At 50.9% G+C, this 15,395-nt stretch overlaps 1 protein-coding gene across 1 annotated transcript; it reads left to right on the top strand.

Moving 5' to 3' along the window:
- The first annotated feature begins 2,341 nt into the window (after positions 1–2,341).
- On the top strand, positions 2,342–8,000 carry LOC124084129 (extracellular calcium-sensing receptor-like). The gene is given in 8 exon segments (XM_058574713.1): positions 2,342–2,378; positions 2,530–2,781; positions 3,410–3,635; positions 4,889–5,180; positions 5,876–6,162; positions 6,164–6,615; positions 7,685–7,759; positions 7,762–8,000. Coding segments are annotated over 8 exon segments (1,860 nt in total).
- Positions 8,001–15,395: the final 7,395 nt, after the last annotated feature.

The raw sequence follows: 15,395 nt of genomic DNA on the forward strand, positions 1-15,395 counted from the left end.
AGATTGTGGTGATGGCTGGGCAGCTGTGAGAACATGCTAAACACCCCAGAACTGCTGAGCACAGCTGCACCTCAGCCACTGGCCTGTGCCTTTCCGCACAGATTCCAACCCATGGGGAGATCTTCTGGTCCTCATTTGGGGCCAGTTTTCCACTCTGCCCCACAACATTTGGCAGTGTCTGGAGACGGACGTGGTAAGGACAAGGGGTCATTTTGGTGTCACCTGATTGAGCCCAGAAATCCTGCTAAACATTCTATATTACACTAGTCAGCCCCTATGGGGGGATGATGGCCAGTGTCTCATTAAGGGGTCCTTCCTGCCCAGGATGACCCAAACCACCCTAAGAATTACAGTCTCAAATATTCAGTAAATAACAAAGCACATATACTCAGAAATATATTTATGGAATGTGAAGCCCCTGATAGATCTAGTCCACGTGGGTTCTGGAACTGGACAAAGACAAAATGGCTCTGGTGGTTTATTAAAGGGGGTCCATCAAAGGCAGGGATCAGGTTTCAAGGGCGGAGTCTTGCTTGTGATGTCTTGCAGTCAGCAGGTTGATTGGCATCTTGGCAGGTCACACCCATCTCAGGTGCTGTGTGGGACCTTTGGCAGAGCTTAAGGGGGAGGTCCACCTGCATCTCAATGCCAGACTTACCCCCTCAGGAGGCTGCTACAACAGCCCACAGAGTGGACAAAGCCCGACCACAAAGAGTGATTTGGTGCAAAACATCAGTTGTGCCAAGTTGGGACAGCCTGAATGCAGACAGTCTCTCAATTGTAAAGTGTACCCTCTGTGGCCGAAGTAGCATCTCCGTGGGCCCTGTGTGCTGCCCCCTGTGTGGATGTGAGTCCATGCCTCCACCCGCTCCGCGGTGGCCAGTGCCCCCAGGCTATTCCCCTGTGGCGTTTTCCCAAGGTGGTGAGCTGTACTGTCTCCCCTCTGTCTCTCTGCATCACGACAGCTTCATGGAGATGAAATTCACTCAAAACAAGCCCGTTTCTGGCCCTCCCAGACCCCAGCAAGCAGTCATTCTGCTTTTAAAGCTGATTTACAAATTCACGTACCGTCAAGTTAACTAAGCGTGCAGTTCAACGTTTTGGCATATGGTGGATCCCTGACAATTTGGGTTTGAAACGCACAGGTCCACTTACACAGGGGTTTTCGTGTGTGTGTGTGTGTGTGTGTGTGTGTGTGTGTTTGGGATATTTTTGACAATTTGGAAAAACTCAAAGATGAACCCTGTAGTCTAGAAATATTGAAAAAAATTAGAGGAAGGTGTCATGAATGTATTGAATATTAGATTAAATGGCCTTTTATTATCCACTATCAAGAATATATACGAATCTATTATAAAGAATGAGAAGTTGTCAAACTCTGCACAGAGACACCTACAGGCTGGGCATGCAGCAGCTCAGCCTGGGGAAGTGTGGACGGACGTGAGATGTAGTGTCACGTCAATGGCATGGAACTGTGTAGTACTGAGGTATGTAGCACCTCCTGCTGCTGTGACAGGTGTTATGAATGTCCCCTGAGGTGCTGGTTAACAGGCATCACCAGTGTCTCCTGAGGTACTGTGACAGGCATTGTGAGAACCCCTGAGGAGCTGTGTGACAGGCATAACTAGTGTCCTCTGAGGTGCTGTGTGACAGGTGTCCCTAGTGTCCCCTGAGGTGCTGTGTGACAGGCTTACCTAGTGCCCCCTGAGGAGCTGATAGGTTTCATGTGTCCTCTGAAGAGCTGTGTGACAGGTGTCCCTAGTGTCCTCAGGCATTGTGAGTGTCCCCTGAGGTTCTGTGACAGGCATCACAAGTGCTATGTGACAGGTGTCCTAGTGTACCCTGAGGAGCTGTGTGACAGGCGTCCCTAGTGTCCCCTGAGGAGTTGTGTAACAGACTTCACAAGTGTCCCCTGAGAGCTGTGTGACAGGTGTCCCTAATGTCCCCTGAGGTTCTGGGTGAAAGGCATTGTGAGTGTCCCCTGAGGTGCTGTGACAGGCATTATGAATGTCCCCTGAGGTGCTGTGTGACAGGTATTGTGAGTGTCCTCTGAGGTGCTGTGTGACAGGTATTGTGAGTGTCCCCTGAGGTGCTGTGACAGGCATCACAAGTTTCCCCTGAGGTGCTGTGTGACAGGTGTCCCTAGTGTCCTCTGAGGTGCTGTGTGACAGGCATCACAAGTATCCCTTGAAGTTCTGTGGGGGAGGTGTCACCAGAGTCCCCGAGGTGCCGTGCTGCTCTCCTGGCCCTGGTGGCTGGCCGCAGTGCGCTGTCACCGTGGGAGGCACCTAGGGTCCCTAGAGCATTGGCCCTGGTGATGCATGTGAGAACCTGTGGCTCCATGTCGTGTCAGCACGGCTTCCGGCCGGCAGCAGAGGGTCAGTGGTGGAGCCTGGGGACTCACAGGTGGCACGCAGACTTGAACACGCGACCCTCGTCCAGGGCTCGGCTGTGTCGAGTTGTGCCGCCTGGCTCCTACCTGTTCCCCGCGGGGCGCCATCACCCCATGGCCCCCAGCGTCCCCTGCAGCCTCTGGCCACCACTGCCGCGCTCTGTCCCCGCGGAGTTGCCTGTTCTGGACGCTGCGGGGCAATGCGGTGGGCGTAGGTGGCCGTTCCCGCGTGGCACAGGGCGACACCGGCGCGGGCGGCTCCCGCGGAGGCTTGCAGCGCGCCCCCTCGCGGCGCTCCGCAGCGCTGCCGTCCCGCCCCGTGCACCGGGAAGGGCCTGGGGAGCGCGACTCGGGACTCGGGCCACTGTTGGAGGACACGCGCGGCCATGGTGCACGCCCACCGCGACCGGCCAGGGCCCAGGTTTCCCGCGAACCACAGCCTGCCGCACCCTGCGGGGTGAACCGGCCTCACGGGGAGCTGTCCCTGCCGCCCAGGGTGGCTGAGAGCTTTCCTTCTGCAGAGCCGCAGGACGCGCGGCCACCCTTGATCCCAGCCTCACTCCTCCCGCCTGGACCTGGGCCCTGACCCCAGAGTCAGGCTGAAGGGGCCCTGCTCCTGGCGGCTGGCCCTGGCCACTCAGCTCGGAACCGCCCTCTCCAAGTGCCACAGTCTGTGGCTCCTGGGTCAGGGCTCTTTGTCTCCTGGGGTCTCTCTCCAAAGCACTGTCCTAGGGACCCGGGGCCTGCAGTCCCCCAGAACGCCATGAGGACCCACAGAGGGCTCCCAGAGCTGTGCCCTTGCCGCGGGGAGCCCGGAGCCCAGGGAAGAACGTGAAACTTGTAGTAGGGCTGGGATCAGTGGCTCAGGGCGCCTGCCCCAGCCCGTGGCCAGGAGGCCCGCAGAGCCGGATGGGCCTCCAGCCCCAGGTGCCTGGTCCAGGGCACATTCCCAGACCAAAGGGCTGTCATCGCCAGGCACAGTTCCACACGGGGGCTGCTGTGGCACTGGCCATCCAGTCCCCCTGCGGGCATGTGGCTGTGGGCCCTGCTCCCTGCCCTCGTGGACTCTCTCCAGGGTCACACTTCATGGGCCAATAAGCTGGCGATCGCCAGGCAGGGGCTCCCGTTCTGACCGTCCAGGGGATGTGGTGTGTGTGGGGGGTAGCTCCTCCATCTTCCGTTTCCACGATGTCACATTATTCAATTTTACTTCTGCCCCTGTGGGCTGCCATCTTCACTGTAGGTGCTGGGGTGCTGGGTGGGGAGTCCCTGATGGACAAGGAGACTTTTCGGGGACTCCAGAAGGGTGGTCCTGTGTGTCCAGTGCTGGTGTGTGGTCCCCTAGGGCCCTCCTCAGGGTCTGTCCTGTGTGTCCAGTGCTGGTGGGTGGTCCCCTAGGGCCTTCCTCAGGGTCTGTCCTGTGTGTGTGTCCAGTGCTGGTGGGTGGTCCCCTAGGGCCTTCCTCAGGGTCTGTCCTGTGTGTGTCCAGTGCTGGTGGGTGGTCCCCTAGGGCCTTCCTCAGGGTCTGTCCTGTGTGTGTCCAGTGCTGGTGGGTGGTCCCCTGGGGACCTCCTCAGCATGTCCCTTGTCTAGAGTGCCCAGCTGTGGTTTGTGGGCTGCTGTGCCACTGCCGTCCTGGTGTGTGCCACAGGTAAGACACGGCCTTCGCCCCGCCGTGTTCAGCAGGGCCTCCCCTCAGCCTTGGAGTGCTGTGACGCACTGTCCCTGTGGCCTGCTCATCTCCTCATGAGCTGGCAGCACCTGTGGTCCCTTGGCCTGTGTGTCTGCACCTCGTCTGTGCTTGGATGCCCCTGATCCCAGCGCAGCCCTTTTGCTGTGTGTGAACATGTGCATGTTTAGGTCGCTAAGATGCCTGTCCCCGGGTTTGGGGGCGTTCGCCTGTGATCCCAGCAGCCGGGAGCTGAATCTGGAGGAGGCAGTTCCCAGCCATCCTGGGCACCTGAGCGAGACCCTGCCTCAAAAGCAATGCAGAAAGGGCTGGGATGTGGGTCAGTGGTGGCCCACCGCTGGGCTCCCTTCTGAGAACTAGAAAAAGAAGAAAATTGCCAAATTGTTTCCCAAAATAACTGCACGCATTTGCCTTGTCACTGGAAATGAAGAGACCCCCAGTTGTTCTCGCCGTGGCTTCTGTTGTTGGCGAGGGTTATCTGTGCATGTGTGGGTCCCCTGGGGTGTGCTGCCCTAGTGTCCACCATGGCATGACTGCGCTTAGCCCTCTGATCCCGCCTTTGGTGAGGTGGACATTTAAAGGCGCTTTCCTGGAGACTTTGAAACACATTGGTTGGCTCTATGACATCACCCTGCAGTGCTCTGGGCTTGGACCTCTCCTGCCCTGCCCTGCAGCTGTCCTGAGGAGGCCATCCAGGGGGGCCTGTGCTGGTTTCCTGGAAGGTGCATGTCCCTGTCCTCTGCCCTACGCCCAGGAGCCGCTTCCTGCCCTGTGGCCAGCCATAAACATGGGCTTCTTTCCCTCAGTGTGTCCCTGTGGGGCTACCGGGTGGCCCAGGGCTTTGTTTTTGCCATCGAGGAGATCAACAGGAGCGTCCACCTGCTGCCCAACCTGACCCTGGGCTTCTCCATCCGCAACTCTGGGGACTCGGTGCACGGAGCCCTGTTGGAGACGCTGAGCTTTCTCACCGGGCAGGAGGAGCCCATCCCCAACTATGCCTGTGGACTCAGCCTGCCCTGGGTGGCCGTGGTGGGGGATACGCGGTCAGTCCTGACGCTCTCCATGGCCAGGCTGCTGGGGCTCTCCAGGTTTCCCCAGGTGAGTCTCCCCAGAGCCTCTCCCCGGCAGCGAGTCTGTGCTGCCCCTGCCCCTGCACAGCGGAGGAAGCTGAGGATCAGAGGAGGAGCAATAGGGGCCGTGCTCACCCAGCCTGCAGGTCCAGGAGCCAGGGTTTGAGGCCAGGCAAACCCTGGACTCATGCCACAGCGTCACTCACCACCGCCTTTCCGAGTCCCACTCTAGTGGCACTGCCACGTGCCACCTCGTCTTTTCACCTCATGGTGGGGATTGAGATGCGACTCCTGGCACACAGGTCACCCACTTGAGACACGCGGCTCAGTGCTTGCACAGGTGCATACCAAGGGCCACGATTGACTGGGAGACAGAGGTACAGACTCCAGGACCTCCTTCCCAACCAGCCCCCAGACCCCAAGACCCCCATTAGCATGGGAGATGCTGGGGCTGGGCCGTCTGGCGGCTGCCACTCATGTTTCTTAGGAGATGACTGCACCCAGCTGTGCTCCAACTTGGGTGACCAGCTGCCCTGTGTGCTCAGGCGATGCTTCTGAGAGCATCAAAATGCTTCTGGCGACAAAACTGGGAAACTTGTCCAGGGCAACTGGGGGGGGAACTGGCCACTCCTTCTCTGTCAGGGTGTCCACCTTCTGCAGTTCAAATCTGAGGGCCTGAGCCTGAGTCCTGGCTCTCATCTGCACTCTCCCACTGCCCTTCAGGTCAGTTATTCATCCACACTGCCCATCCTCAGCGACAAGACCCAGTTCCCATCCTTCCTTCGGACCCTGGCCAGTGACCTCACATCCTCCTATGCGGTGACCCAGCTGGTGCTCCCCTTTTGATGGACCTGGGTGGACATTCTGGCCCAGGATGATGACTTTGGGCAGCAGGCCAGCTCTCTGGCTGCCCCGGAACCTAGCCAGGCTGGCGTCTGCATTGAGGTCCAGCTCTACGTCCCTTCCCAGCAGTCCCTGGAGAAGATAGCCACCATTGTCCAGAGGATGCAGAGTAGTTCTGGTTTTCCTGAGCAACTCAAATTTCCTGCTCATCTTGCAGGGGCTGCTGGGTCTTCGGGTCTCGGGCCAAGTCTGGATCAGCAAGGGCACTCTGCACCTGGCCATGGCCCTCAATGTGCCGGGTGTCTCCCAGGTCTTGCAGGGCTCCTTCGGCCTCATGTTTCACAGCAGCCGGGTGCCTGGCTTCCCCGAGTTCTTGGCTCACCTGCACCCCAGCTGGACCCCAGAGGACATGTTCATACAGAGGTTCTGGGAGGACACTTTTGGGTGCACGTGGCCCCACAAGAATGGCACAGTGGCAAGGGTTGTCCGGCTCTGCTCAGGGAACGAAAGTCTGCGAAGCCAGGAGTATTCTTTCTGGAAAGTGAGTAAAGCGGACACCGCATACACGGCCGTCTACAGCATCGCCCACGCCCTGCAGGACCTGGTGGCCTGTGAGCCCTGAGATGGGACGTGTGCAGACTCTGGGCACTTCCTGCCCTGGCAGGTGAGAGGGAGGGGTGGAGGCTGGGGCGCTCACTCTGCCAAGCTACAGAGGCCGAGCAGAATCCACGCTGCCCAGCTCAATGCCTGTGGTCTGCATCCTAGCAGGAGCACTGGACAGGGTGCCAGAGTCCCTGCTGTCACCCTGCTGCAGGTGAGGCACATCACTGTGGGGTTGCTCCCTTTAGCAGACACAGGATCCCAGTGGAGCACATTCTAGGTAAACAGCAAAAGACTTCATAGCATGTCCCGAATTTGGAGTTTTGACCAGCAATGTATGACCTTTGCATACGTGTGCTTTGTGCAAGTTTGAATTTCAGATAACTATCAGGCACCTGTTAGTTCAGCATCTCCCAAACACTGCGTGGGGGGTGGCTATGCTGGAAGGAGTCACTCTTTCAAGCGGGATTCAAGGCAGAGACTGTTGAGAGCCACAGCCGAAGGGGCCCCAGCAAACTTCCAGCTGCCAGCAAACTTCCAGCTGCCAGCTGATGATTGGCTCACAGCAGCCCCAGCAAACTTCTAGCTGCCAACTGATTGGCTCCTCTGCGGTGATGCTCACTGGGCTGTTTCCTCACCCTTTCAGACCACGGAGCTGCTCACTGGGGGACTTTTTTGACTCCACCCATGCGACCCAGCCAATCGGCCTCAAGAGCAGGAGGAGTGGGGGAGGTGGAGAGGCTGGTGGGAAGCGGGTGGTGGCAGTTGGGCTCTGAGGGTTTTCCTGAGGAGCTGTGTGGTGCAGTGTGTGTTCTAAAAATAAAGTTCGTTTCTTTTGACAAGTGGCTCCTGAATTGTGCCCAGCCAGACTGCGGCATCCAGGGTGTGTAGAATAGCACTTATTAGGCTGCTTCTCCCCTGAGTGACTCCATGGTGTACATAATAGCAGTTCTCAGACTTGCCTGCCCTGAGTGACTCCATGGTGTTTAGAACAGCAGTTCTCAGGCTGTGCCTATCCTATGGGACTCCATGGTGTTCAGAATTGCAGTTCTGAAGCTGCACCTGGCCTGAGTAGTCCATAATGTGTAGGTCTGCCTGATGCCTTCAGTGAGGCCCAGTCCCTGACCTTCAGCATGCTGCTGTTCTGCAGGGTCTGGATAGCCTTCTGCCCCTGTACCACAGTGCCCGGGGCAAGTCCACTGTGGCCGTGGAGACCTTCTCCATCCTGGCCTCCACTTCAGGGCTTCTGGGGGGAGTCTTCATCCCCAAGTGCTACTTCATCTTGCTGAGGCCTGAGCAGAACACCCTGGCCTGGCTGAGGCAAGGACACGGGGCTCAGCGGGAAAGGCAGGGTCAGGTGCCCTGGAGGAGGTGTTCCCGCAGGCCAGCTCCACGAAGCCTCTAGAACCCGTCTTCACAGAAGACACCAGGGCTGCGTGTCTGGGGCTCATCATTTCTGTGAGGATCCAGAGACTTAATGGTCAAGAGAGAAGTGAGGCACACAGGCAAGGTGCTGATGACTGTTGGATTTAGGGTGGGCACCTGGTCAGTCCTGGACGGTCCTCTTTGTAGGTAGTGCTCAAAATTTTCACGATTAAAAATGTTTGGAAAGGGCAGTGAAGTGAGGAGGAGGAGGAGGAGGAGGAGGAGGAGGAGGAGGAAGCACGTGGGAGGATGTGGGAGTCTGTTGGTGCCAATGCAGAATGGAAACCCGTCTGTCACTTCCTTGAAAGGTTAAGTGTAGACTTACCTGGTAATTCCACTCCTGGGCGGAACCCGGGAGAAATGAAAACAGACGAAAGGTGTAAATGAAGGTCTGGAGAAGCATTCAAACCAAACAGGCTTCCCGGGGCGGGGGTAATGACTAAGGGGTGCAGCATTTATTTCTGGAGTAATGAAATCATAAAATTCATTTTGGTGGTTTTGCACAACTGTGAATATACAAAAAACCATTAAATTGCATACTTAAAACTCATGAATTGTAGGGTGTGAATTATATCTCAGTAATGGCAGTACTAAAACAGAATGATAATCACAAAGTGTGGATTTTCATTTTATCCTGATTTTAAAAAACTATTAAAATGAGATAATGACATGTCGGAATACCAGATAGTTAATGATGTAAATAAAGCAGGTTTTAATTTTTTTTAGTGCCTATTATGGGATTATGGCTATGTTAGAAAGTGGTCCTTATCTGGAGATTTCACACAGTAGGTAAGTGGTATGGATTTGGAGATTCCTTTTCAAATGATCAAAGTGGCAGGTAGCTGGGAGCACTGGCCATGCGTCCGTGGGGATACGGACGCTCTCTGTCCTCCCAAATTCTGAAACCTCATGGAAGAACCTCAGCGACTTCGGGGGACACGACTGGCACTGCACCTCGTGCAGGACCTGGACTGGTTTGCGGGGGTACCTCACCTGGGGACACCCCGCCTGGAGGATCCTTGCCCGGGGGCACTAGCCTGGAGGATCCTTGGGAGGGGGCGGGGGGGGGGCACTTGCCTGGAGGCTTCTGGGGGGCAGGCACCTCCTCGCCCGGGGGCGGGGGGGTGGCTCCTCGCTCCAAGTGACTCTCTAGAGAACCCAGATGCCGGAAGCGCTTCACCGAACAGTGTCGTGAGCTGAAAACGCAAAACAGCTCCGCCAGGGATCGAACCCGCGGCCCACCGCCGAGGAGCTCCGCGCACCGGCGCCGCGGAGGTGGGCGCTCCCCTGGGCTGGCCCCGCCCCGAGGCCCCGCCCACCGCCGGGGCGCTGCGACTGCGGAGCCTGGGGTCCGGGGCTGGGCGCCGAGCGCTCTCTGGCTGGAGGCGGAGATGGCCGGCCCCTCCCGGAAGGCGGCGGCCCGCACCGCGAGGCCTTCTGGGAAACGTAGTTCGGGTCTCGGCGGCCGCAGGCCTTGACGGACGGGGCCAGGTCCCGTTAAGAAAAGCACCACTGTCCCTGCCTTAGAGATGCTGAAAGTGCAGGTGGAAGAGGCCATTGGCAGGGAGAGGTTGGCAGGGAGTCTGAAAGGATGTGGACAAAACCCGGGAAGATGGACCTGTTGGCCCTCATGGATGGTTGTGAGCGTGCCCTCTATGCTGAACCCATGGGTGTGCCTTCTTTGTTGGGTGGCCCTGTCAGTGCCCACAAATGGTCACCTGGGAGCATCTTTTTGCTGGGAGTTTTTTTGACTTTGAGCCTCTTGTCCACGTTCTGTTGGTTGTTTGTCTTTTATTGCACCGTAGGAGTTGTGTATCAGTTCTGGATATGAGTTCTTTGCAAATGTGCAAACATTTTCAAAACCGAATTTTAGCTGGATATGGTGGCATATGCCTATAATCCCAGTGGCTTGGGATGATGGCAAATTCAAGGCCAGCCTCAGCCACCTAGTGAGACCCTGAACCAAAATAAAAAATAAAGAGACCTGGGAGTGTAGCTCAGTGGTAAAGCACCCCTGGGTCTATCTCCAATACTACCAAATAAACAAACACTACCAAATTTTAACTAATTGAATCCAATTATATAGTAAAAGGACCAAGTGGAGTTTATTTCAGGAAAGCAGTTGCTTTAACAAAACTAATATAATCTCCAATATTAAAAAACTCAAAATAAAACCCAATATCATTATCTGTCGCTTTCCTGGCGACTTAAACACTCAGACTTTTTGCCCACCCAGGGACGCCATTTGCCGGGTTGCTCAAACACTCAGGGGTCACTCCAGGGGAACTGGGCTAACTGGGCCGTGTGAAATAACCACACAAGAGACAGAGATACCTTTTTCTATGGGCTCCCTGTGATGGCTCCTCTGACCTTAAGGGTCCGCAGAAAGAGAGAGAACACGTGCTGACCTCTTTTATTGATGAGAAGCCATTCAAATAAGGCAAGGGGTCAGGTTTCAGGGGGCTGAGTCCAGCTTCAGATGTCTACTGTCAGCAGGTTGACTGACACCTGGGTAGGCCCCAACCAAGGGCACAGTAAGAGAAGGGGACACACAAAAGGTGTTTCCATGGAACATTCTATCCCAAACAGGGAAAGGGGTGATATTACAAAGGAACAGGTGAGCATAGCTCCACCCGTGGGGATGTAGGAAGGCACGCCCATGCAAGAAGACACAGTCGCTGGGACCCTAAAGATTGGGGCTATCGGCTGGGTTGACCCATGATGCCACACCAATCAGAAGGGGAGACAGACTCAGTCACTGCTACTTTGGCCTCCCACAATTATCCTAATGCATTCAGAAAATTTTTGAAAAGATACAATATCCATTCCCAAAAGAGAAAAATAATCAAAACAAAGCAAGCCCTGTTGCCAATCTCAGAATAGAAAGGAATGTCCTCAACATGACAAAGGCCGTCTGTCTATAAAGGACCTATAAGTGACATCTGACATAATGGTGAAAGACTGAATGCTTTGCCATAAGAGCAGGTGTCTTCCCAGCACTCATTCGTAGCACACCAATGGGAGTTCTAGCCAGGCCACTCAGAAAAGTGCAATACGTGGAAGGAGCAGAAACTATTGTTACTCACAGATGACGCACTTTTCAGTGCAGAAACTCTGGTGGAACTCTAATAGCACAAAATGCTACTAGAACTAATAAATGAGTTTATTAAGTGTGTAGGATACAAGATCCATATATAAATATATAAAAATTTCACTTCCATGAATTACTTGAGGGTCTTCACTCGGAATCGAGCCATGGAGATTTAGGTTTTTCCTTGGGGAACTATCCCGCTATCTCCACTCTACGAGGAGGACGCTCTGTTAGCTCTGGAGTTGGGCGTGACTCATTGGGAACTGGACAGCCCACGTCTACCTTATTTGGCAAAGAACATTCCATGGAAAACCTTTGATATTCCCTGATATACATAAAGCAAGTACGGGCTCCACTTGACTCATTTCAGTGTGGAAGCTTGATCCCTGAGATCTGCTAGCCTGTCCTGCCCCCACTTTTAAAATCACCTTCTGTTTTTGTTTTTTCCTGCCCTACCTTTTTTAGTTTTCATTCTGTAGCCAGCTCATTCCACCAAGAGGAACCCCATTCCCACTACTCGTGCTGGATGTGGGTAGGACATTGGAGGCATTAAAAATCTTTTTTTTTATAGCATAAATGTATGAAATATGCTGGGTGTGGTGCCTCACAGTTTTTATCTTAGTCACTTGGGAGGCTGAGCCAGGAGGACTGCAAATTTGAGGCCAGCCTCAGCAACTTTGCAAGAGCCTGTCTCTTGATTCTTATACTTCTCTCCTGCATCCCACACAGGCTTTGAAATTTGGGTTTTCCTTGTGTAAAATGTGCTGGCTGAGAAATATGGTGAAAAATCACAAGACTCAGAAATAATTTTAAAAAGTAAGGGTGGGACCCTAGGGGTCCTGTTTCCACACTGGAAGGAGAGAGTGCTTGAGAACTGTGGTTTGTGTTTTCTTTATTAATACAAGGAGGCTTCAGAAGGATTTCAATGGAATGTTATTTGCTAAATAAGGAGGAGGTGGGCTGCCCAAGCCTAATGGGTCACACCCGAGTCTGGAGCTAGGGAAGCTGTCCCACTGGTAGAGCAGGGCAGATCTCCTAGACTCCCTGGGCAGTCTACACACAGGGATGCTGGGATCCTTCCCAAGTGGAGACCTAAGCTCCATGGGCCAGTACTGAGTAAAAGAACACTCAAGTAGCGTCATGGGTGGTGTACCACATAGTCCTTCTTTTTACTTTGCAAATGATGAGCTGCTGTTTTTGATAAACCCAGCCTAATTCCCTCTTAAGATTAGGAGCCATCTTGTCAAAAGTTATAAAAGATTCATTTCTGTTTTCTGTAAAATATTAGGATTTCTATTTCACCTGGCCATATTTTGATGTTTTAAACTTACTTGGAATGCCTGCCCGTGCCTTGAACTCACCCATGCCTGCTTTTCCCCGACCAGATAAAAACCCTCTCTGAAAACTTAGTGGCGCCTCATAAATTCTGGCTTTCCCTGACCACATAACAACTCTCTCTGAAACCCTAATAGCGCCTCAAAAATTCTGATGTTGGGATCTAAATTTACTCCCTAAGTGCTGAACCATTTAGACCATTAACCTACTACCTGCCTTTGTATTATGCTTGTCAAAATCCTGTTATCTGTAAGTTCTCAAGACACTCCCCTCTTTTTACAACTTTCTGTGCTATAAAGCTGCACTCCTAGAGAGCCGGAGTAGTCTTCTATCCCACGGGTTTCAGGAGAGGGACAATCCTGGCTAGTCGGAATTACAAGCTTGCTTTAATTTGATTTAAAATTGGAGTCGGTGCTCTTTTCTTTGCATCATGGTTTTACAGTTTTATATTCTCAGAATCTCGTTCTGAGGATGCGACATCCTATCATCACAATACAATAGAGAATTAATAGCATAGATAACAGTCCAATAACATACCATGCAGACTGTTTCAGCATGTTTCCAGGATTAAGGCCATTAAATTCTTGAAGCATTTGATCAGCTAGAGAAGTGGGATCCAAAAGATCGATTTCGCTTTTGAATACCCTGATGTGGAGATGTAACTCCAAAAGATCTAGGCTATTATTATTGTTCCATCAAATACCCATTAGATGATTTTTAATTTTTTTCCAAATTTTGGGAAACATGAATTTTGGTTACAGTAATACAGGCATACTTATATTAGCATGGCATTTAAGTCTTTGTTAGCATTTGAGAGCAGAAAGCTTATTATTGATATCTATAATAATGAGTTCTAGAATATTTAGTTCAGTTGCAAACTCTTATCAATATTTACCTAATTGTATAGGACTTTAGAAATATCTTGAGCCAAATTATTAAGAAAATTAACTTAATTAGATTACATCTTTTACAATTTATAATTTATATAAGAATAAACTATCTTCATTTTTGCCTCCAATAATTAAAACATAAGAGGATTAAATATAGGTTTACAGGCCACAATAGGAACCCTTCTTGTGATTCCTGCCCATAAAATTAGAAATGGGGCCATTTGCAGGATGGAGAAAATGAGGCGACAGTTGAATGCCAGAGATCCCTTTTTGAATATCACTTTTCCTGAAAGTTAAAATATTACCAATGAAAATTTCAGGGGTCATAGCATCATGAGAGCATGGGTTATGTCCATAAGCAAGGTGAATATGGAGACAGATATAATTTATATAATAGACTACATTTCTCTTGAATATATCTAACGGTAAAAGGCAGAGCATCAAGTAAATGCATGCATAAAAACATAAATTATGTGTTTCCTGTTGAGGAAAAAATTGTTAGAAGCAAATAGACATATATGTTAATTATCCTATGAATTAAAGATTACAGATTATTTAAGCAACTGGAATATATATATATATATATATATATATATATACACACACACACACACACACACACACATATAAAGAATGAAGATAGTTTATTCTTATATAATTACCTAATTTAATTTGAGTCTTATTGAATCATATGATTTAAAAAGTATAAAAAAAAGTATTAGATCCATTTTTATTTTATTTCAAATATTATGAGTGCACTCTTTTATCTATGTAAACTTTGGCATTATGTAATGTAGTTAAAATAGAATTTTTATGCAAATATTTAGAAATCATATGATTTAAAAATCTTACAATTATCAAAATATCCATAAAATAGGATATTTTAGGTATGGAAGATGCTGGCATTTTGTTTTTATAATTGTCAGATTTATTCCCAATAACATCCTTAAGGAGAAAAAAATAATCAAGCATAATTATAGTTATTACTGTTACAGAAAAGAACCTTGTAACATTTTGTTAGTGGTGTGGCCCTAGAGAAAATGGGAAGTTCCTCAAGAAGCCTGTCAAAGGGATGAGAAATCAGTTTATCTGACTCAGCATCAGGAGAAAGTATGCAGGAATCAGGCTGGTGTTGTGGCTCAGAGGGAGAGTGCTAGCCTAGCGTGTGTGAGGCACTGGGCTTGATCCTCAGCACCACATAAAAATAAGGCTATTGTATCCACCTATATTTAAAAAATAAATTTAAAAAATGCAGGAATTCATCTAATTGAATCCTGTCTGTGAAGAAGTCCTTTTGTTAGCGAGTATATACTGGAAACCATGAAAGAGAATTTTGTAGCTGGGTGTCAGGAGCAGGAAGTGCGATGTGCAGGCTTGGTCATACTGGGTGTCTGTCTTTGTGAGACAGTGGAACACAGGTCAGCAAAGCCGGGAGGTGGCGCTGCCACCCCATTCCCCAGAGAACTTATTTCCGGAAATGTAAAGACCTCAAAACTCAACAATAAGAAAACTGCTCAGGTTTTAAAAAATGGACAAAAATATTTGAATAGCAGCTTGCCAAAGAAGATATGCAAATGGATAATAAGTGCATGAAAAAGTTCAACTTCATTAGTAATTAGGGAAATGTGAATTAAAACCACAGTGAGAAACCAACACATATCTATTAGAATTGCAAGAAGAAGAGTAACTATACCCAGTGTTGGTGAGGACGGGGAAACTGCTCTCATTCGTTACTGGCAGGCATGCAATGGTACAACCACTTTGGAAAACTAATGGGCAATGTCTTAAAATGTTGAACCTACCACATGACCCAGCCATCTATCTGTAGGTATTTACCCAAGGATTAAGGAACTGTCTGCCCATTCAAAGACTCTAGAGCAATTCTATTTTATTTTTAGTCATTCTAGCAGATGTGTAGTGCTCACTGTCATTTAGGATGGGGATCAGCAATAATGAAAATCTATGTAGCAACTACCTGTTCTGTGTTTAGGAGAAACCCTGTAGTTCCTTCCCTGGACTGAGATCTAAGACACCAAGTCTGACGACATTTCTCCCTGCT

The sequence above is a fragment of the Marmota monax genome, unplaced genomic scaffold (assembly GCF_021218885.2).
Source record: "Marmota monax isolate L192 unplaced genomic scaffold, Marmota_monax_Labrador192_F-V1.1 WCK01_AAM20220418_F8-fsc00215, whole genome shotgun sequence".
NCBI classification, from domain to species: domain Eukaryota; kingdom Metazoa; phylum Chordata; class Mammalia; order Rodentia; family Sciuridae; genus Marmota; species Marmota monax.